This window comes from Rhinopithecus roxellana, chromosome 2, assembly GCF_007565055.1.
Source record: "Rhinopithecus roxellana isolate Shanxi Qingling chromosome 2, ASM756505v1, whole genome shotgun sequence".
Taxonomy (NCBI): Eukaryota; Metazoa; Chordata; class Mammalia; order Primates; family Cercopithecidae; genus Rhinopithecus; species Rhinopithecus roxellana.
In genome coordinates, this window is record NC_044550.1 from 149263685 (window position 1) to 149286317 (window position 22633).

Sequence of the window (22633 nt, forward strand, 5' to 3'; positions counted from 1 at the left end):
CCCAGCACTCTGGGAGTCTGAAGCGGGCAGATCACCTGAGGTCAGGAGTTCGAGATCAGCCTGGCCAACGTGGTGAAATCCCATTGCTGCTAAAATTACAAAAATTAGCCAGGTGTGGTGGCGTGTGCCTGTAGTCTCAGCTACTCGGGAGGCTGACGCAGGAGAACTGCTTGAACCTGGGAGATAAAGGCTGCTGTGAGCTGAGATTGCACCACTGCACTCCAGCCCGGGCGACAGAGTAAGACTTCATTTCAAAAAAAAAGAAAACATCATTAAATAAGAGATTTGTTTGCAAGCAACCAGCACATTGCAAGAAGCAACTTTCTGTGCATGTTCCATGGTCAGTTCAAACTTACAGTGTTAATTGTGAGATATCACAAGATTGACAGTGATTGTAGTGAGACATCTGAGTACCGTGTCCACTTGAGAAAAATAGACTTAATGCTCCCTACGAAGATTCCCCAGTGTCAAAGATTGGAGCCAAAATGAGGTGTCTTATTAATCCAGAGGTAACTAGCAATCAGCCAGGAAACTCAGCTCACAAGATCCGGGCACGCGGTCACCAGAGCTGCACAGTATTGAATGGTCTGCTCTTAGACAGACTGGCCCTGCAAATGCATGCCTGGAAGCTAAGCAAGGCCTTGCTATTCACTTACCTGCTTTACCTGGGGTGGAGTGGGGACGGGCCAGGTAGTCAGCAGCAAGCTGATGGAACTGCCTCTGGAGAAACTAGTGAGAGGGAGTGCCAAATCTGTCTTCCTTTCACCCAAAGGACCACACATAGCCTTCCCAGGGCTAAAATGTCGGCTAGATAGTGCTTGCCCTGGTACTTCTGGTCTCCCCACTGTGGTTCAGTGCCTCCTCATAGCCCAGGTGATACCTGAAATTCAGCAAATTTAAACCCAAGTCCACCCCTTCCCCTTCCTCAATCCAGCACCTTCCTCAGACCGACACCCCTGCTTCTGTTCATGATGCAGCAGCCTCCTGTAATCTTTGAGGCTCACAGCCTTTAAGTCATGCCCCTCTTCCCCACATCCAGTCACTTATTGGGTAGTGTTAGTTCTTCCTGAATAATCCCCCAAGTCTTCCCCTTTTCTCTCTCTTATTGCTGCGATCTTGAGTTAGAGCCTTAATCCCCACCATGTCCCATCCTGCTGCAGAGACCTCCAAAATCATCTTGGGAAATGCCACTTGAATCATGACACTCCCACTTTCAGAGACACATTGGAGGGTAAGGCCACCTCATCTGCCTTCTGCTGTGCCCTTCACCACACACAAATCCTCTTCCCGAGCTGGCCTGCATGCTCACTGTTCCGAGGCAGGCCAGTGTTTTCCTGCCTCTCCTCAGGCAGGTCGCTGTCTTTCACCTTCCTTGATTAAAGTCTAATTTCTGAAATGAAAAGTAACAGCTCATACTTAGTGAATGTTTACCCCATGCCAGGTAAACCTTCCTTTTGATGTTCTAATGACTGAAATCCTACCATTCCATTTCACAGATGAATAAAGCAGGGGAAGTGAAATAACTTGTGCAATGTTGCATAACTCAGGAGTGGTAGAACAGAATTCCTGATTCCAAGTCCACGCTCCAAACTCACTGTAGTCTATTACCTCCCAGCATTTTGTTCTTACTCAAACTGCGCTAAGCCTCCCCAACACCTCCCCAGTAGATTATAGTTAGAGAGGAGGAAGCAGTTCTTACACACTTTTGCCCTAGACGTGTTTGGCAGGGTCCCATTATTATAAACTATGGGTTTGTCATTCACACTAAAGTGGAAATGACTAACGATAGCTTTCATAACCAGATGAATTTGCCTTAAACTAAAAGCCTGAGATTAAATCTGGCCTACGCTACTTAAAGTGTCGTACTTTCTTCTCCTCCCCTGCTGTCCTCAGCCAGTACTCCTGAGACCGTGTGCTAGATTCCCATACCAGGGTTCAGCTGCTACATCATCCCGCCTCTGGAAGTTCCCTAAATGACATGCCTTGGCAGATGGCTCTGCTCTTTAATTAGCCATACAGTTACTGCTTCCCCTTATTTAATATCCGGAAGCTTCCACTTGTTTCATCCCCTTCCCCCTCTTGGCCATAGTGCCTTCCTACTATTCTTTCCCATTTTGTGCTTTTGTGTGGTCCTGTTCCCTTCAATGTGTTATCAGAATCTCATCTCGATCTAGGGATTTTTGCCAAGTTGTCTGAACTCTCTATCTCCATATGTGGTATCTGAGATCCTTCTTAAACCCTGATTTTCCCCTTATTTGGTATTAATGCACACACTATTTTCAGGACCCAGCATAAAGAGTCAAGATGAGTGTTGTTTGCAAATCTATCATAACTTGGAGAAGTCCCCATACTCAAATGTCTTAGCCGTGTTAGTATGTACTCAGTAAGAGGCCAAGCACAGTGGCTTATGTCTGTAATCCCAGCACTTTGAGAGGCCAAGCAGGGAGGATCACTTGAAGCCAAGGGTTCGAGACCAGCCTGGGCAACAAAACAAGACCCCATCTCTACAAAAATATATATATATTTTTTTTTAAATAGCCGGGCATGGTTGCACTTGCCTGTAGTCCTAGCTCCTTGGGAGGCTGAGGCAGAAGGATCCGTGAGACTAGGAGTTTGGAGTCTGCAGTGAGCTGTGATCGTAGCACCACTGCACTCCTGCCTCAGGGACAGAGCAAGACTCTGTCTATAAAAACTTTTAAAAAGTCAGGCACGGTGGCTTATGCCTTTAATCCTAGCTCTTTGGGAGGCTGAGGCGGGTGGATCCAGGAGATCAAGACCACCCTGGCTAACATGGTGAAACCCTGTCTCTACTAAAAAAAAAAAAAAAAAAATTAGCCAGGCGTGGTGGTGGGTGCCTGTAGTCCCAGCTACTTGAGAGGCTGAGGCAGGGGAATGGCCTGAACCCAGGAGGCGGAGCTTGCAGTGAGCCAAGATCATGCCACTGCACTGCAGCCTGAGTGACAGAGCGAGACTCTATCAAAATATATATATATACACATATATATATAAATCAACCGGGTGTGGTGATGGGTGCCTATAATCCCAGCTACTCAGGAGGCTGAGGCAGGAGAACCCACGGGGCAGACGTTGCAGTGAGCCAAGATCACAGCACTTCACTCCAGCCTGGGCAAAAGGGCAAAACTCCATCTCAAAAAAATAAAACTTAAATAAATAATAATAAATAATAAAATAAATGCTCAGTGAGAACCATAATGTGAATAGTATAACCCAGCATGATTTGGTGTGAGGATGATTGATAATCCTTTTCTTCCAGCAGACCAACCCATCTCAGTGGGATTTGCTTCAAGTGATGTATATTCAAATTAATTTGCATCTCCTGGTCATATACTAATTGGTTGGTGAGTGGTTAGTAGCCAAGAAACACTGCTTGTGGCAAGAGAAAGTCAAGTGGAAGATTAAAGAAAATCATGATGAATAATCTGCCAACTGATAAATAAGATAGCTATAACACCACTTTGGTGAGGTGTACGCTTTTGGCCATGTGTACACTGGTGCATTTTCAAGACAGTGGCTATCTTTTCACTTCTGTTTGGCTAATCATGTTATGTTGTTCTGAAGTTACTGCTGCCCTATACCCACTTCATACAACCTGAGCTCTGTCTCCTTCCAATGAACATGAAGATTTGATTCCATGGTTCCTGGTTCAGTTCTGATTCCAACAGGATGCTGGCATCCTCAATTAGGCCAGCTGAGGAAAGCATTAGAGAACAGTGATGCACTATGCCCTGTGGAACTTACTGAACCCAACAGGATTTTAGAGAAGAAATAAGGGGGAGCCTGAAGCTGTGAGGCTTCAAAAAATGTGAAAGAGAAATGAAACTTCAGCCTTAGAATGTCAAATAAAGTGTGATAAGAAATAAGAGGAGGGAAGATATTCCAAGTAGGCAAGGGCATCAGCATAAGCAAAGGTGCTGAAAGGGTTAGTGAATATGTAATGGTAGGTAAGCAGGACTGCTGGGAGCAGAGAGAGACAGTTTGGGTAGAAATGACGTAGAAGAGTGAATTGGTAAAAATAGAAGAGATGATGGGGAAATGAGGAAAGCAAAGAAGCAACAAATATGTAGTTCAATATGATATTGGAGGACAGAAATTGATTATTGGGGGAAATTTGACTTTTGACTATTTCCCAGGCTTAATTCAAGTATATTTAGCTTTCAAACATGACTGCTCCTAACATCTTCTACACAGCTCTTTCAGATGAAAAAAATTGGCTAACTAGGTAAAGGGTGATACCTTTATAAGCTCAATTTTTTTAATCCCTGAGGAAGTGAACCATGTTATGAGTCACATACATTGTGTTTAGGGTAGATGAGAAAATGTGTTGAACTGATCTGCAGAGAATGAGAGCTCCAGACCCAGGCAGTGGGACTTCAGAACTTCATGGATGTCAACGATGCCATATGACCCAGCTCTAGGACACATTCATGATAGGTTCACTTACTTCCAAACCCAAAGAGAATATTCTTAGACACTTCCTAGTTTCTTCATCTTGTAAAAGTAGTTAAGTGGCTTTTCCAAGGTCTTTTGGCTATAAATCGTGGACAAGGATTCAGAGCCAAGTGTTCTGTCCCCAAGAATGCTTTTGCCTTTTTTTTTTTTTTTTTTTAAATAGTAACATCATGAGGACATCTCAGGTCATGGCTGGGGAGTGCTTTGTGCTCTGTAAGAGACTAGGAAATTGTTCACATACTTCTTTAATATTGTTCCTGCTGTGCTTTTTATAGGATAACACATTTTAACTCTGTCCTCACTACTAGGACTTTATATAAAATCAGCTGGAATGAATTGCTGGTCAAATTCAAAATTAATGTCATGTCAAAGTCTTTTCCTCATGATATTTGTGTGTTTTGTGAGAACTGCCCTTCTTAAACTCTTCTGAACAAACTCATAATACTCCAAATTTAAATCCATCCATCTATAAAACTACCTTTTCTAAATCAGTAGTACTTTTTCAGAACATACCTATTTCTAGATTATAATCAAATAGTCTTAAAATAATCTGGTAGTCTGTGAGTCTTTTGTCTAGAACTTAATTTAAAGTGGCAAAGGAGGTCAGATGCGTTGGCTCACACCTGCAATCCCAGCACTTTGGGAGGCCAAGGCGGGTGGATCACGAGGTCAGGAGACCGAGACCATCCTGGCTAACATGGTAACCCCGTCTCTACTAAAAATACAAAAAGTTAGCCGGACATGGTGGTGGGTGCCTGTAGTCCCAGCTACTTGGGAGGCTGAGGCAGGAGAATGGCGTAAACCCGAGAGGCAGAGCTTGCAGTGAGCCAAGATTGCACCACTGCACTCCAGCATGGGTGACAGAGCAAGACTCTGTCTCAAAAAAAAAAGGTGAGGGGACAAAGGAGAAGCCAGGCATGTTGGCTCACACCTGTAATCCCAGCACTTTGAGAGGTCGAGGCAGGCGGATTGCCTGAGATCAGAAGTTCAAGACCAGCCTGGCCAATATGGCAAGACCCCATATCTACAAAAAATACAAAAATTAGCCAGGTGTGGTGGTACACACCTGCAGTCCTAGCTACTTGGGAGGCTGAGGTTGGAGGATTGTTTGGGTCCAGGAGATTGAGGCTGCAGTGAGCCATGTCCGTGCCACTATGCTCCAGTCTGAATGAAAGAGAAGACCCTGTCTCTAAAAAGAAAAAATGTGGCAAAGGAGGAGTATGCAGACTTAGGTGGAGATTCTGCAGGAGACTTCTAAGTACTTTTAAGGTGATCTGATTCATTAAATTGAATTTTAGTTTACTTTATTTTTAATGTTTATTTTTTATTTGCATAAATTTATGGAGTACAAATGTAATTTTGTTCCAAGGATATATTTCATAGTAGTGAATTTTTGTTTTGTTCCAAACTTAGAACTTTCGTCTTCCTTGCTGTAACTTCCTTTAGGATCTGGCTATCTTTCTTCATTTTTTCTTTCTTCTCCTTCTCCTTCACCTCCTCTGTATTAGTCTGTTCTCATGCTGCTAATAAATACATACCCAAGACTGAGTAACTTATAAGAAAAAGAGGTTTAATGGACTCACAGCTCCACATGGCTGGGGAGGCCTCACAATCATGGTGGAAGGCAAAGGAGGAGCAAAGTCACATCTTACATGGCAGCAGGCAAGAGAGCATGTGCAGGGGAATTGCCCTTTATAAAACCATCAGATTTCATGAGACTTAGTCACTATTACGAGAACAGCACAGGAAAAACCTGTCCTCATGATTCAGTTACCTTCCACCAGGTCCCGTTCCCCACCCCCATGACACGTGGGAATTATGGGAGCTACACTTCAAGATTTGGGTGGGGACACAGTCAAACTATATCATCCTCCCTCCCTTCTTTCTTCTTCTTCTTTCCCTTCAAGGAATGATCAAAAAGAAGAGACCCTCTAAGGAATGATCAAAAAGAAGAGACGCTCTAAGGTTACTGAGCAAGAGTTATAAAAAATAGGCAAGGCAAGGAAATGAATTTAGAGGGTTGAGAAGGATCTAAAGAGATTGAATGAGAATTAATTGAGTGTGTAAGGTAAAAGGAAAATGGGGTAGCCTGGTTTGGGTACAGTCATCTGGATAGAAAAATGTGGGTAGTCCACCTTGGGTGGACATCTGTTTGCATCAGACAACACTGAAGACAGCTTGGTTGCTTTCTGGAGTTGCCGAGGGTGGGTACAGGGCAGAGGGAGACAGTGCACAGTCATTTATTCTATGAACAGGATGTTTGCTACACAGATCTTTGAGCAGCCTGAAGCTCTTAATGGAACAAGGGCAAGGATAAGTAAATAATTGGACTTATCCTGATGTTTGTCCCTATACATTTCAGCATTCTGTGACCTGTTTTAGATGGAATCCAAACACTGTGTATGAGTTAGATGATAATGTTGTTATTACCCTTGGCCTGGCCTTGAGGACTGATTTTGAGCTTTCTGTATGAGAAAATTAGCTCAGAGTGACCTGAAAATTTCTTTTTTCTTAAAAACATAAATAAATTCCGGATCTGCCTCGACCTTCTTGGAAGAAAGGCAGAGTGGAAAGAGTTAGAAGTTATTTGGTACAGAGTCATTGAGTAGAGTGCTCTCCTGAGGTAGAACAGAACTGTCAGGAATTGCAATTCAAGATGATTGTTGGCAGTGAAATTGCTTATCAATGGAATATGTGGGATGCTGGTTCTTGAGAGTTGGGGAGGAGAGTGCAGCATTGTTGGGGCTGGCATCATATCCACCGAAAACATTTTCAGCATCTCTTCTCTTCTATACAAGACTTGTCCTCTTGGTGTCCCTGTGGGTCACCGTTAAGTCGCTTGTTTATTCTTTCTCACTGTGTATCTTCATTTACGTTTCTCTAAAACTTCTGTAATTTGCTTTTATCAAGAGTTTTTCAGCCAGGTGCAGTGGCTCACACCTGTAATCCCAGCACTTTAGGAGACCGAGGTGGGCGGATCACCTGAGGTCAGGGGTTCAAGACCAGCCTGGCCAACATGGTGAAACCCCATCTCTACTAAAAATACAAAAATTAGCCAGGCGTGGTGTCGGGCACCTGTAATTCCCACTACTTGGGAGGCTGAGGCAGGAGGATCACTTGAACCCAGGAGGCGGAGGTTGTAGTGAGCCAAGATCACACCATTGCACCCTGGGCAACAAAAGCAAAACTCCATCTCAAAAAAAAAAGGAGTTTTTCCATTCCCTATGCATATTCTGGGGGAATGTCCAGACCAGGTAAGTGGTAAAGAACCAATCAGCGCTTAGTAAATAGGAATCCTACTGGGTATCAGCTCTGAACAAAGTACTGGGAAGAATGTTGAATCCCTACAGATTTTTGTAACACAGGAAGTCAGGTGGAGGCCAACCTGCCTCTAAGAGGTCTGTTGATCACTTGAATATTACACTAATAATTTATTGATGTGACTTTCTTTTGCAAGAGACTGCATCTCAAACCAAAAGGCGGTTCTTGTTAGCACTTTCCAGTTTACATATTGTTTGTTAAACTTTTCATTGTGTTAGTAAACCCTGCATTTGTTCAAGGATATTTGAAATAACCAAGGTTTTTTGTAAGTGTTGTGCAGCAAACTAGTCCTAACAGCCCCTCCTCGGCCCTTCCACTCCATCACCCCAACAGGAGTCAGTGAATATTACAGATTTTTGTAGTATGGAAGTCTTGTAGAATTCTAGGCATAGCCTGGTGGCAGGATTGACAAAATCATTTACATTCTTAGAATAATCCAAATGTTGACTCAGCCCATTTACCTAAGGTATTCCAAGCATTGGGAGAGGAGAAAGAGGAACCCGAGCTAAGATTTGTCCTAATATTGAATCCCCTGAAGATGGCTGTCATTCAAAGTATTCCTGGGTTCAGGTATTTTTAAAGAATTCATGGCTGGGCACTGTTGCTAACACCTGTAACCCCAGCACTTTGGGAGGCCAAAGTAAGAGGATTGCTTGAGCCCAGGAGTTTGAGACCAGCCTGGTCAACATAGCAAGACTCTGTCTCTACAAAAATAAAAATAAAAAAAAGAATCCTTGCTTGTCCTAGAGTGTTTTGCTTCTTGGAATAGTAAGAGGATTGGGGGAAAACAGATACATCATATCTGCCCTCTATTTAGTGCTTCAATTTTATACAAATAATTTCTAAATTATGCCATAGTTATTGGTGCAAAGATAGACACATAGACCAGTGGAAAAGAATAGAGTCCAGAAATAGACCCACACATATGCAGTGGGTCTTGTAGATTTCCACAAAGGCATTATTATGATTCATTGGCAAAAAGAAGGTCTTTTGGATGAAGTAATTGGATGTCCTTTTAGGGGAGGAAAAATGAACCTTGACCTCTGCCTCATAGCACACACAAAATTTAATTCAAGATGGAGCAAAAACTTAAATGTGCAAGGTAAAACCATAAAGCTTGTAGAAAAAGACAGGAGATCTTCATAGCCTTGGGCTAGGCAAAAATTTTCTTAAACAGGACACAAAAAGCACTAACCATAGAAAAGAAAACTTGATAAACTGGACTATACTAAAACTAAGAACATCTGTTTTTAAATCCCATGGGAAAAATCCATAGCCTGTCTTCAAGATCTCTGGCAGAAAATCAGTCTGGAACTTGTCCGTTAGCACTCCAGAATCTGCCCCCTGCCCATGATGACCCTGCTACCTGTACTGGCAATAGGGAGATGAACACAGTTCAAGTAAGTAGGTTTTGGCAGGGCTGAGGCCCTCAGATCCTCACAATAAAATTGTCTTGAATTCCTTGTGTGATTTGGATATGTGAGAAGCAGCTTTGTTCCCGAGCTCCCCCCAGATCTCTGAACACTGGTGTGTTCTTCTCAGGACAATCCTTTGAGATCCCCTGAGCTTTGAAGTTCTCCTGCCAAGTCTGTGTGTGCGAAGGAGAACAGAGCAGCGTGAGGGCCGGTCGAGAGGTGGGCGAAGGCAGTTCAAAGCACAGCCAGATCCGGCTCTGTGGTGTCCAAGCCCTTGGGGTCCCAGAGCCCTAGAGGAAGCCTGGGATAGGGTGAGGCCCAGCCCTTTGCAGGGTGCTGTATTGCTGCATCCAGACTAGGAAATGTCTGAGACAGAGCCAGAAACATAAATACTGCACCACTGTGCTCACCACATTCGTGTTTGCAGCAGAAGAGCCAAGCCCCCTGGCCAGGATATATGCTTCCTATTCAGACCTATGGTTTGGAGGGAAGGAAGCACGAAATGTATTTAGAGCTTTCCAAACTTTGATTGTTTGGCACATTCCTACAAAGGGAAAAAATAAAAATATCCCATGAGATTAAAAAAAAAAATCAGCTTCTAATGCTTTAGATGAGTGGGAAAATCTTGCACACTGGGGTCATTTCCTTTCTGTTTCAAGAAATTAATATTGTGCTGGAAATAGCCTGTTGCAAAAGGAGAGACTTCATGTCCTTTGAATGCTGATTATGCCAGAAAACTTTCCAGCCCGAAAGGGGAGGTTGTCCCTTTCCCAGGACTCTGATGCAAGATGGCCCTGCAGTTTGCTATTTTGCTAGGATAGGAAACCCAAATCAACAGAGATTTAAAATTCGGAAGGGGTCATTAATTTATTCATTCAAGAAACCATGCTGAGCATGGAATAGGGGCCACGTTAGGTTGTGGAGTCTCACACTGCCCCACATGAGGAACCCAGGCTGCCAGCTCCGTGACCGTCCTCTGCAGACAGTCCCAAGTCTTTCTGAAGGCCCCTGGTGGCTGAACCCTGGCATTTAGAATTAGCAGAAGTGATATACTAATTACCAGTAAATAAAAAGTAGGTGTGCGCCTCTGTCCAGCAGATGCCAGGAAACCAGGCCATCAGGGGACAGGCGCAGTCAGCAGCACCCGCTCTCTCGGTATCTGTTAGCTTCCACAGTGTGGTGTTTCAGAGCCGAGCCAGAAATCACCCAGGGGGGTTACTTGCATCAGCTCCGGAAAATGTGTAAAGGATTGAAGTCCTGAGGCTTTCCCATAATGTCTTATTTAGGCATCAGTCTCCCTCAGTTGATTAGAGCAGGAATCAGCAAATTTCTTAATAAAAGGCCAGTGACAGTGAATATTTTTAGGCCATGCAGTCTCAGCCACAACTGCTCTAGCAGCCAGAGACAGCAGGAAACAAATAAGTGTAGCTGTGTCCCAACAGAACTTTATTTTATGGACATTTCCTTACAATTTTCACACTTTGTGAAATATCCATCTTTTAATTTTTTTTTTTTTCAACCATTTAAAAATGCAGGCCAGGCACAGTGGCTCAGGCCTGTAATCCCAAAGCTTTGGGAGGCCGAGGCAGGAAGATCGCTTGAGCTCAGGGGTTCAAGACCAGCCTGGCCAACATGGCAAAACCCTGTTTCTACTGAAAATACAAAAATTAGCTGGGCATGCACGTGTAGTCCCAGCTACTTGGGAGGCTGAGGCATGGGAATCACTTGAGCTTGAACCCGGGAGGTGGAGGTTGCTGTGAGCCAAGATCATGCCACTGCACTCCAGCCTGAGCAACAGACTGAGATCCTGTCTCAAAAAAATAAAATGTTTCTTAATTTAAAAAAATAAAAATGCAAACACCATTCTTAGCTCACAGGCCATGCAAAAACAGATGGCAGGCCAGATTTGGCCCGCAGGCCATAGTTAGCTAACCCAGGACCGGAGAGTCATACCACTTTCACAGCAAAAAGGATGCACATGGTTTGTGTTGACTCTGAGTAGGGACCTTCTCCAAAGGGTGCCATGATACAGAAGGTGGTGGGTGTGTTCCCTAATTGTGGGAATGGAAAAGCATTACTCTGGCCTCTCTCAGGGGTCCCATACCTGCTGACTCTATTTAGGCAGTGGCTTGAGGGTGCCCCCCACTTGCCAATGCCTCCTGCTAGGGACCTGCACACTGAGAACCCTGGGAAAGGGCCCTCTCCTTGGGGACCCTGGTCACACCCAGTAGATCAGTCACTCTTCTTCCTTCTTACCAGCTGCCTCACCTGACCACACTGGGAGAAGGACCCTTGTACCACCTTCCTCGACACCCGGGCCTCTTCGGTTCAAAGGTGCCTTCCGGCAAGGCATGGTGGCTCACACCTATAATCCCAGCATTTGGGGAGGCTGAGGCAGGAGAATTACTTGAAGCCAGGAATTCAGGACCAGCCTGAGCAACATAGCAAGACCCTGTCTTTACAAAACAAAATTAAAAATTAACTGGCATGGTAGTGCATGCCTATAGTCCCAGCTACTCGGGAGGCTGAGGTGGGAGGATCGTTGGAGACCAGGAGTTTGAGGCTGCAGTGAACTGTGATCAAGCCACTGCACTCCAGCCTGGGTGGAAGAACGAGATTCTGTCGCAAAAAATAATAATAATAAAATTAAATTAAAAATAAAGATGTCCCTTACAATCCCCTAAGGCACACAGCACTCCACATGTTTCTTTCCTTCCCTGTCTCGTCACCCGTTTCAACCTTAGATCCTGAGCTTCTTGAGGCAGACTTCCATCTTGTCTGGGTGCTCAGCACATTTGCAAATATTCTCTTAGGTTTTTTTTCTCCATTACCCACGGAGCGGTTGCTTGTTGCCTTTCCAACCAAAATAGAAATAGCAGTAAACAAAAGAAGAAAAACACTGAACATTTTGGAACTAAAATTTTATTATTACTGGAAAAGTCCAAGATAATAAAAAACAGCTGGTAAATTAGCACTCATGTAAGCATGGTCTGGGGAAGAAGAAAATTTTAATAACAAATTTTTCTTCCTAATTGTTTTTGTTTGTTTAGATTTATGCATTCCCAAAGTGGACCTTAAAATCATGCTGGTGGCAGGAGGAAGCCAGTGTAGTCTTTGAAATTTGCTTCAGATAATCCACCAAGGGGATGGCTTCATAAACACAATTATTATTTTCTCCCTAAGATGCTGACTCATGTGAAGGGCTATTTAAAAGATGACTTTAGCTTTGTGCCCTTTCCTGCAGGTCCTTCCATAGTGACGCCCCCCAAGGACATCTGGAATGTCACTGGTGCCCAGGTGTACTTGAGCTGTGAGGTCATCGGAATCCCGACACCTGTCCTCATCTGGAACAAGGTCAGTGGCAGAGACTTCAAGAAGACGTCCTAGGCTGACAAGCTTCTCTTGCACTGCACAATGATGGTAAAACGTTAAAGCCTTAGCATGCTTTGTTGACTGCAGATGCTCCAAGGGGAAACCTTAGGGCAGTCATACAGGCACCTCCTCTGGATTCACGGGACAAAAACCAGTCCCTGCCATGCTATAATTATCAGCTTCCTAGAAACTGAGAAACTGGAAGAACAATAATGCTGAACACCTGAACCCACCTTCGGGGTGTGTGTGCACCTGTGGTGTGTGTATGTGTGTGCATATGTGGGTGTGAGTGAAGTGTGTGTGTCTGTGTGTGCACCCTCAGTGGAGACAATATAGCATAGGGGTTAAAAGTGTATGTTTCTCTCTTTCTGTCCCAAAATACCACCTCCAAGCCCTCACCAAGCTGTTGGTGATGTCATCAGTCTCCTCATTTAAGACTGAACATAAAAAAATAAAAATAAAATAAAAAATAAAAAAAAAAAGACTGAACATTTAGCTGATACTTTAGATCCTGTCTGCTTGGAGGCATTATTATTATTTTACTGGGAGGCTCGGCTAAGAAAGTAAAAGGACACAAAGCCCTGTAGCCTTCTCCTGTGAGCATGGATTATTTTTTTCAGATTCCCTAAGTGCTGGGAGATGGATGAGTACATTTTAAGAGCACTTGGAAGCAGGGTAGAAGGAGTGAGGTGGGATCTATTCTTCTAAGTACCAAGGTTGTAGAACCACAAGTTAGGGACAAAGAAGACCACTCCAGAACAGAGCATTACAAAGGAACAAGAGGAGGAATATCAAAGAAAAAAAATTCTCCTTTCTGAATTTTGCTAAATGCTGGCCCCAAGTGGAAAAAGCATGATATTCTTTTAATAAATCAGTTTTGAAATGACTTCCCAAATGGAAAAAAAGAAAAAAAAAAAAGTGTGAGGCTGGGTGCAGTAGCACATGCCTGTAATCCCAGCACTTTAGGAGGCTGAAGCAAGAGGATCACTCGAGTCCCAGAGTTTGAGACCAGCCTGACCAACACAGTGAGACTTCGTTCTTACAAATAATTTTTTTTAATTAGCTGGGCATGGTGAGGCATGCCTGTGGTCCCAGCTACTCAAGACACTTAGGTGGAAAAACCCCTTGAGCCAGGAGATCGAGGCTGCAGTGAGCTGTGATTGCCCCACTGCACTCTAGCCTGTCTCAAAAGAAACAAAAGAAAAGGAAAAGAGAAAGAAGAGTGTGAATTCCTTAGCCAAGTTGGCTGGGTTCTCTGCAAGCCAGGGTTTCTCAGCCTCAGCACTATTGACATTTGGGGCCGGATAATTCCCTGTTGTGAGGGCTGCCCGTGCTTTGGAAGATGTTTAGCAGCACCCCCACCTCTAACCACTATATAATGGTAGCATCCCCCATCCCCCTGTCATGAGAATTAAAAGCATCTTCAGACATTGCCACATGTCCCCTAAGGGTGTGGGGCTGGGGAATTGCCCTGGACTGAAAACCACTGCTGTTAGCCTCAGCTCCCTTCTCTACATTATTAAAGTAACATGTAATTATCATAAAGATTAAATAAAGTAATGCAGGCAAAAATCACTTGATACATAGTTAGCGCTCAGTAGACATTAGCTACTGTTCCTGGAAATTTTTCCCTTCGAGTGGCATTATCTTGTATAATTATCTTCATATTTGAAGGACAACATCTTCTCAGCATGTATAGTATGGAGGAGGAAAAAGAAAACTAATACTTCACAATTATACTATACACTTAGGTTTTTGTCTTTTTTTTTTTTTTTTTTTGAGATGGAGTTTCACTCTTGTTGCCTGGGCTGGAGTGCAATGGCATGATCTCGGCTCACTGCAACCTCCGTCTCCCAGGTTCAAGCGATTCTCCTGCCTCAGCCTCTCAAGTAGTTGGGATTACAGGAGCCCGCCACCACACCTAACTTTGTATAACTTTGTATTTTTAGTACAGACAGGGGTTCTCCATGTTGGTCAGGCTGGTCTCGAACTCCCGACCTCAGGTGATCCGCCTGCCTCGGCCTCCCAAAGTGCTGGGATTACAGGCGTGAGCTACCGCACCTAGTCGTTTTTGCCCTTTTTATACATTTTGAATTGCTTAGCCTCACAACTGTCCTACAAAGAATTAAAAAAGAATTATCAAACTCATGCTACCAAAAAAGAAACTTGGTTTAAGTAAAAGGGCATAACCAGACATCCCTTTTTAGCTACCCTACTTCTCCAGCAAGCTCTAAGGTGGATGATGGTCTCCTTTGACTATTTTGTTTGTTCATTGTGTGACCGGAGGAGCAACTTCTACAACTCCAGGAGGACTGTGGCTCCTGCAGTCGGAGCTCTTTCTGTTGCAAGTTCTACCAGCCCATCTTAAACTAACCTAGGCAAAACAAAAAACGGGAGCGAGGTCCAGCCTCAAGGGCCCCTGTATCCGGGTACACACGCCATGAGAACTCTAACTCTTGACTCTTTGCTCTCAATATACTAGTCTCATTTTCTTCTGCTTAAGAAAGCTTCCTGTGCAGTGGGAGATGTCAACTCCACTCACATTTTTATCACAGCTTAAAGACCCCAGAGGAAAGAAAGGGTTTCCCTTCTCCCTGCTGCGTTGTGAAAATCCCACTGAAGGGCTCAAGCCCAGGTCAGGTCACCTGCTAACCTCTGGCTCCCCCATGCGGCCAGAGGGATGCGGCCATTGACATTGGCACCAACGTGAATCCCCCTGGTTTGTGTAAAATCTGGCAACAGATACCAGAAAATGCCTGAGGTGGGGGTGATGGCAGAGTCAACACTACTATACCATCCTTTACAGTGAAGCTTCTCTTAAAGGAGCAATAAAATTTCACCCCAATCAATTATGTTTTTAAGAGGAAGGCGGAGCAAGAGCAATTAAGAGCAGAAATGCAGTCCGTGGATGATTTCCCCTCCATCCTTACTGCAAGAACTGCAGGCGTTCCTCACTGCTAATTTGGAGATTGCTGGTTTGCTCAGGGTGTGGGAAGGTGGAGAAATAATGTTCCAAGGAATACTCATGAAAAACTCCGTTGCAGTTCTCTACAGTTTCCTAGGGATACTTACACAATGAGAAGCGAGGGTCACCCAAGTGTCCTGGGGCATGTGACCTTATTGGCAAATCTTGGCAAAAAATAATTTCTTCAGTCCTTGCTCTACCCAATCCCAGCTAAAGTATTCACATACCAGAGGAATACGTCTGCCTTGGGAATCTTTTCCCTTTTAGGGCTGTACAGGGCAGATCCCAATAGGCCTCACTGAGGGCTTGTCCTCAGGGCTATTCAAAAACACCAAGGCAGTTGAGGCCCGTGTGGTGGCTCACACCTGTAGTCCCTAGCTACTTGGGAGGCTGAGGTGGGAAGATCGCTTGAGCCCAGTAGGTGGGGCTGCAGTGAGCTATGATGGCACCACTGCTCTCCAAGCTGGGTGACAGAGCAAGATCCCGTCTCTGAAAAAAACAAAACAAAACCCACTATGTCAGTCAATGAGATGGGTGCTGAAGTAAAGAAGTGAAGAGGAAGTAGGAGAGAAACAATTTTTTCTGCAGACTTTCCAGAACAAGCAAAACCCAACTATGACGCTCTGCCAGTTGTCCTCTACCTTCATAATGTAATTTGCCACATGCATGACCCAAAGCAATGTTTCTTACACTGCAGACTGTGACTCATCAACGAGTCCTGGAACTAACATAGCGATCACAACCAGCATGTTCTTATAAAAAATAAAAAATAGAACAGAATCTATGTTAAGGCATCACACTTACCACTTATAAAGGTGTCATTTCCTGAAACTTTTGTATATTCCAGATTACAAATGTAAAATGTATTTCTTAGTTTGGGCCATGTCAAAACTAAGGAAACTTGGGAAGTCACTGACCTAAATAATTACACAGGGTATTTGTTTTCTCATCGCTGTCCTTGTAACCAGACTGTTAAGAATACACACATATTTACTAGCACATGTGTTTCAAATCCAATTTAAGAGTAGAACACCTTTTTGGATAGAATATTAGAATCCATGCTTGTTAAACAAGAGAAACTGAGGCTTAAATAAAGACAGCATGTCTTTCTAGCTCAAGGATTCCTAGCAACAGCAGAATTAATGGCACAAGCCTTCTCTCCATGACACTTGAGACTGCAGTGGCAATTCTTACGGTTGGCACAGCCTGGTGTGTGGTCTTTACTTTCCTTACTGGCCGTTATTATCCTGCTGGCTTTAACAAGCCTTTCAGCAAACCCCTAGCCTAGAAAGATTCGAAGGGCAATATTTTGAAATGGGAACATGAACTGAAATAGCCATGTTTGACTTAACCCTTTGAAATCAGAGATGATGCTCACAGCGAAAGCAAAACACCTTCCCAATACTTGTCTCTGAGACCGAGAGACTCTCTGTTTAATTCTTTTCTTGCCTGAATATTTCTTCAGATTAGGGCTTCCATGAACTCTAAGAATATTTTTATCAAAAATAGTGACCTCTAAGGTAATGGTAATAAGCGGAAATTATCCAAAGACGTATAAAGAAAGAGAATCTACCCCCCCCCCCCCCCCCCGCCCACCTCCTCCTCCTGCCTGAGATAACCAATGTGAACTGCCCTGGTTTGTATCTTTCCACATTCTTTTTCATATCCAAGCATATTCAAACATATATCCCTATGGTGAAATGAGAATATAGTGTGCCAATAAGTTATTCTGAAACTCACTTTTCTCAACAAATACTTCAAGGACATCCGTCCAAGTCTGCTTCTCAACAGCTATGTAATATTCCAAGTATGAATACCATAATGTATTAAAGCAGTTCTGTATTTTTTCTGTTGTTTCCAAATTTTTGTCAACTTAAACAATCCTACTTTAAGCATCAAAGTACACATATCATACAGTGCTTTTATTGCTATAAGATAGATTCCCCAACAGTTACCTGAATAAGTCAAAATATTTGTTTTACTATTAATAGACATTGTCCGATTACTTTTTAAATAGATTGTAGTAATTCACACTCCCACCAGCAATGGAGAAGTGCCATTTCTCTGCATCTTTACAAGCACTGAATATTAACCTCTCTTTTTTAGTTTTAGTTCCTATTTTAACTAGAAAACCCATTTATCGGCCGGGCACAGTGGCTTATGCCTGTACTCCCAGCACTTTTGGAGGCCAAAGCGGGTGGATCACTTAAGGTCAGGAGTTTGAGACCACCCTGGCCAATATGGCAAAACCTTATCTATACTAAAACTACAAAAATTAGCCAGGCATGGTGGCACGTACCTGTAATCCCAGCTACTCAGGAGGCTGAGCTAGGAGAATCACTGGAATCCAGGAGGCAGAGGCAGAGGTGGCAGTGAGCCAAGATCGCACCACTGTACTCCAGCCTAGGTGACAGAGTGAGACTCTGTCTCAAAAAAAAAAAAAAAAAAAAAAAAAAAAAAAAACAGAAAACACATGCTTATCAACACTTAGAATCCCCTTACATGAGTAAGGGAGAGCTTGACATATAAAAATTTGTCATATGAAAATTCTCGGCAGTTTTTTCTATGTTTTCTACATGATGTATAACCTTTTATAATTATGTAACATTAATTAAAATACACCATGCCAACACCTGTGAAAAGGGAAAAATAAAGTATATATATATCATGATTTCTGTTAAATATTATATTTAACAAGATACATTTCCCTTTCCATTGTGGATCAAGTTAATTAACATAAAATGCTCTTTGCTAAGAGCTATGGGATTTGGGGCTCAGTTGCTGAGATTCAGTATTTCAGTGCTGCAGTGTTTCTTATTTTCTTGCTTTGATCACACATAAAACTCTTATATGATTCTGAAATTCAGTGAATAAAGGTCAGCGACATATTACTTTAGACACTGAATCAAATTAATACTTCTACCAAAATATTCTTAAAACCCATTTTTAAGTAACTATTGCAAAAGCTGTATCAGCATAAAACATTTCTTCCAGCTACTTGCGAAACTAAGGGGAAAGGTACCTATTGAGTATATGTTTGTCTTCACAGCATTAGTAGCAATGTGGGAAAATTCCAGAAAAAAAAATGCAAAAAGCCAGGCTTTCCAAATCAGTCATGCAAGGTATTTTTTCAAGAGCGGGAGTTGGCCCAGATCACATGCGGTTTGCTGAGTCCCGGTCCTGGCATCATAAAGCTGAGAAAATACAGTGTAGGTCTGAAGCCGAGACAACAGCAGAGTAACAAAAAACACATGGTAGGAGTGGGATCCACATGGGAAAAGCAACACAGAGATGGAAGTTAACAAAGTGTATATATAGATATACTTATATATATATTTATTATATTTACACATACAGTGTGTCTATATATACACACTATTATCTGGTCTTTAGTAAGATTTGCTTTATTATAGAAGAAAATGAAAAGGAAATTACCTGAGATTGTAAATCCTTTCTAATTACAAAGGCAGTATCAATAAATGTCAAGTATCAATAAATGTCAACCTCTTAAAGCAGGTCTGGGATGGAATGAACAAACAATTCGTATATCCTTTTTTTTTTTTAACTCACCATTATCACAAGGCTTAAAATATTTGTACTCTGTAACTCAGCTGCTAAATGTATATATATCGAGGAGCTACAAGTGAATTTCATTCTTTTGTATATTTTCCAGAGTTTATACAATAAACATTGTGCCTTTTCAAATGAGAGCAAAAAAGATACATTAGTATTGGCCTTGAATCAAAGAAATTGAGTTTCTTCTGAATCTCGACATGACATACACAGAAATAGTCAACAAGTTTTGTCATAAAAGAACAATGACAGCACATGTATTTGACAGCTGTTTTTTTTTTTTCTTTTTTTTCTTTTTTTTTTTTTTTGAGATGGAGTCTCACTCTGTTGCCCAGGCTGGAGTGCTATCTCGGCTCACTGCAACCTCCGCCTCCCAGGTTCAAGCAATTCTTCTACCTTAGCCTCCTGAGTAGCTGGGACTACAGGCACTCGCCAACACACTCGGCTGATTTTTGTGTTTTGTAGAGACAGGGTTTCGTCATGTTGGTCAGTCTGGTCTCGAACTCCTTTGATAGGTGTTTTTTATCTTAGGTGTTCAATAAATCATTTGATTCTTAGCCCTCAGAACAAAGTAATGGTATTGGCTTTGGTCTCAGCCTACTATTGTCCATTGATGAAGCTGTTGCAGGAAGAGCCCCAAGGTCCCAAGCATCAAACCTAGTACTGGGTGACAGTTCATCAGTCGAACATGGCATGACAGGGAAAAGGCCTGGCACCGAGAAGCAGAATTTCCAAGAGTATGAGTGAATGAATGATGGTGGCCAGTGGAAGGAAATTATGAACATGTGTATTCCCCAGGCATGCAGAAAAACACATTAGTTTAAAACATGTAAGCTTAGCAGAAAACTGGCAGGAAGAAATAAAAGGATCTATATTTTAAAAGTAGTAAAGGGAAATAGTTGAGTAAAATGCTGGGTTTTCTCTATTAGAAAGTCTGACATACACCATGTGAAATTGTAGGGATGTGGCCACTTCCAAGCAGATGATCTGGTGTATAAAACTCAGTATTACTCTCTCCTTTTGTTTTTGCAGGTAAAAAGGGGTCACTATGGAGTTCAAAGGACAGAACTCCTACCTGGTGACCGGGACAACCTGGCCATTCAGACCCGGGGTGGCCCAGAAAAGCATGAAGTAACTGGCTGGGTGCTGGTGAGTACCAGAACCAAGAGCTGGCAAGAGTTTCATTCTTAGCATTAGACATAAGCGGACCTGGCAAAGGTGCCTGATGTACTGCCAGCCTGAAGGTGCAGCAAGCACCTTCCACATCTCTTTGGAATAGCTTTACCATGGAGTCACTGCTTCTCTTTCAGAGAAACTAAAGGAAAAGTGCTTTATTGCATGTTTTGAAAAAAACCAATGAATTAACAAGAACTACTATTTTCCTAAGAGTTCAAAACAAAACCCTCACGCGGAGCTGCATGGCCCAAGCATCGTTTTAACTCATTATCGATTAATAAATACCTTATTTTACTTGACCCTTGATATTCATGGAGAATACTTTGATCATATACCCTTATCAAGGTTGCCCTCGAACCGATAATGTGTACCTATCCAGTTTTTAACCTATGCAGTATGATCAAAAGTTGTCCACTACATTTCCTGAGATGACTCCTCAGCAAACCAAATGTAGTAGCTATCGAAGTCTCCTAGCACAGGACTTGCACTACCTCTGGCAGCACCTTTGCTATGAATCCCCTGGTCATCTTAGGAAATTTATGAAATAATGACCTCATTGGAACCACTGACAGAAGACCACCACAGAGGAATACTAGATCCTTTTTCTTTCACAGGTATCTCCTCTAAGTAAGGAAGATGCTGGAGAATATGAGTGCCATGCATCCAATTCCCAAGGACAGGCTTCAGCATCGGCAAAAATTACAGTGGTTGATGCCTTACATGAAATACCAGTGAAAAAAGGTACACAATAAATCTCACAGTCATTTAAAAATGACTAGTACATTTGCTTAAAAAAGAACAGAACTAATTATGAAAGTATCAGACATAGCTATTAATGAAATTCTGTAGTTAGGAACCCATAAGGGCATTAAGTATGCCATTAAAATGTAGAGCATGAGACTCCCAAAGATTATCTGGATGGGTGACTGAACGTCGTTATTATGACTTAGATGCTTTTACCTTACCTAACATTTAAGAGTCAAAACTCAAACTTGCCTGGAATGGCTTCTATTTCCCATAGCTTTCTACCTATCTACTTGGCATTTTCCCTTTGTGTTGTGACTATTATACTAAATTCCCATTTAAAAGAAAACGATTGTGGGCAATTCTCACCCTTCACTTTTGCTTTTAAAAGAAAAAGCCAGAAAGAGAGTATACTGGCAAATGCCCACTTCTGTTCTGTCTCCCCTTCCTTCACTGCCAAAAAACTTCCTCTGAAGAACCCATCCTGAGTGTCATAGCAGTGCTACTTTACATTTATATAATTCTATGAAACTGATGTCTGAATCGGCTTTCCCTTAGACAAAAGAACAAAATTTACCATCAGCATGTCAAACCATTCCACTGTACAGATCACTCAGCTGTGATATGAAAATAAAGTACAGAAGTATGCGGTCAGATTCTCTTCAGCCATAATGTGTAATGCCAGGCAATGAAACAGAGCAGTAGCTAAGAGTCAAGTCATGCATGTGAGTCTCAGCTCTGCTACTAATTTTTCCTCCACTTTACCTTTTGAAGATCTGGACTACAAAGGAAAGGTCTTTAACCTCTCTGAATCTCATTTGTGAAATGTGCTCTTCCAGTTCTATAATAAGATGTACCTTTGATGCATCAACCAATACAGCAAAATTGCCTTTCATGGCTAAAATCATATAACTCGAGTTCCACAGAGCACTTCAGCATATTATTTATACAATTACTCATACATCCTTTATCCCCACATTTTAACATCTTCATTTATTTGGAAACACTCAACTACCTGACAGTTCAAAAGTCAACCACATCCCTATATGTAACTAATTTTTATCTTTTTTTTTTTTTTTTAAACAGGTGAAGGTGCTGAGCTATAAACCTCCAGAATATATTAGTCTGCATGGTTAAAAGTAGTCATGGATAACTACATTACCTGTTCTTGCCTAATAAGTTTCTTTTAATCCAATCCACTAACACTTTAGTTATATTCACTGGTTTTATACAGAGAAATACAAAATAAAGATCACACATCAAGACTATCTACAAAACTTTATTATATATTTACAGAAGAAAAGCATGCATATCATTAAACAAATAAACTACTTTTTTATCACAACACAGTACATTATTTGTCATTTTTTAAAAGCCACACAATTGAAACAAGACACCAAGATATTTTTATCTTGTTGAGTCTTGTAAAATAGCTAAACACTCATCATTCGTGGTGCAATACTCATAGACATAAGTTCCTGAAACAATAGTTTGCATGCATAAGGCATTCGCACCAAAGAAATCTGAAAAGAAAAAACAAATAGTAATTAGCAGAATCGTATTGAAGTGACTTCACTTCTCTACCCCAGAAAAAGGC

General features: G+C 42.3%; 2 protein-coding genes across 2 annotated transcripts in view; one reads left to right on the forward strand and one right to left on the reverse strand.

Moving 5' to 3' along the window:
• Positions 1 to 22385, forward strand: part of IGFBP7 (insulin like growth factor binding protein 7) — a 76621-nt gene extending 54236 nt beyond the window's left edge. Inside the window, exons 2-5 of the mRNA XM_010389440.2 lie at positions 12451 to 12560; positions 20149 to 20265; positions 20907 to 21033; positions 22123 to 22385. Of these exons, the coding sequence (XP_010387742.2) occupies positions 12451 to 12560; positions 20149 to 20265; positions 20907 to 21033; positions 22123 to 22142 (374 nt within the window). The 3' untranslated portion in view covers positions 22143 to 22385. The remainder of the gene's footprint in view (positions 1 to 12450; positions 12561 to 20148; positions 20266 to 20906; positions 21034 to 22122) is intronic.
• POLR2B (RNA polymerase II subunit B) overlaps positions 22296 to 22633 on the reverse strand; it is a 49843-nt gene continuing 49505 nt past the window's right edge. Inside the window, exon 25 of the mRNA XM_010389441.2 lies at positions 22296 to 22559. Within this exon, the coding sequence (XP_010387743.1) occupies positions 22470 to 22559 (90 nt within the window). The 3' untranslated portion in view covers positions 22296 to 22469. The remainder of the gene's footprint in view (positions 22560 to 22633) is intronic.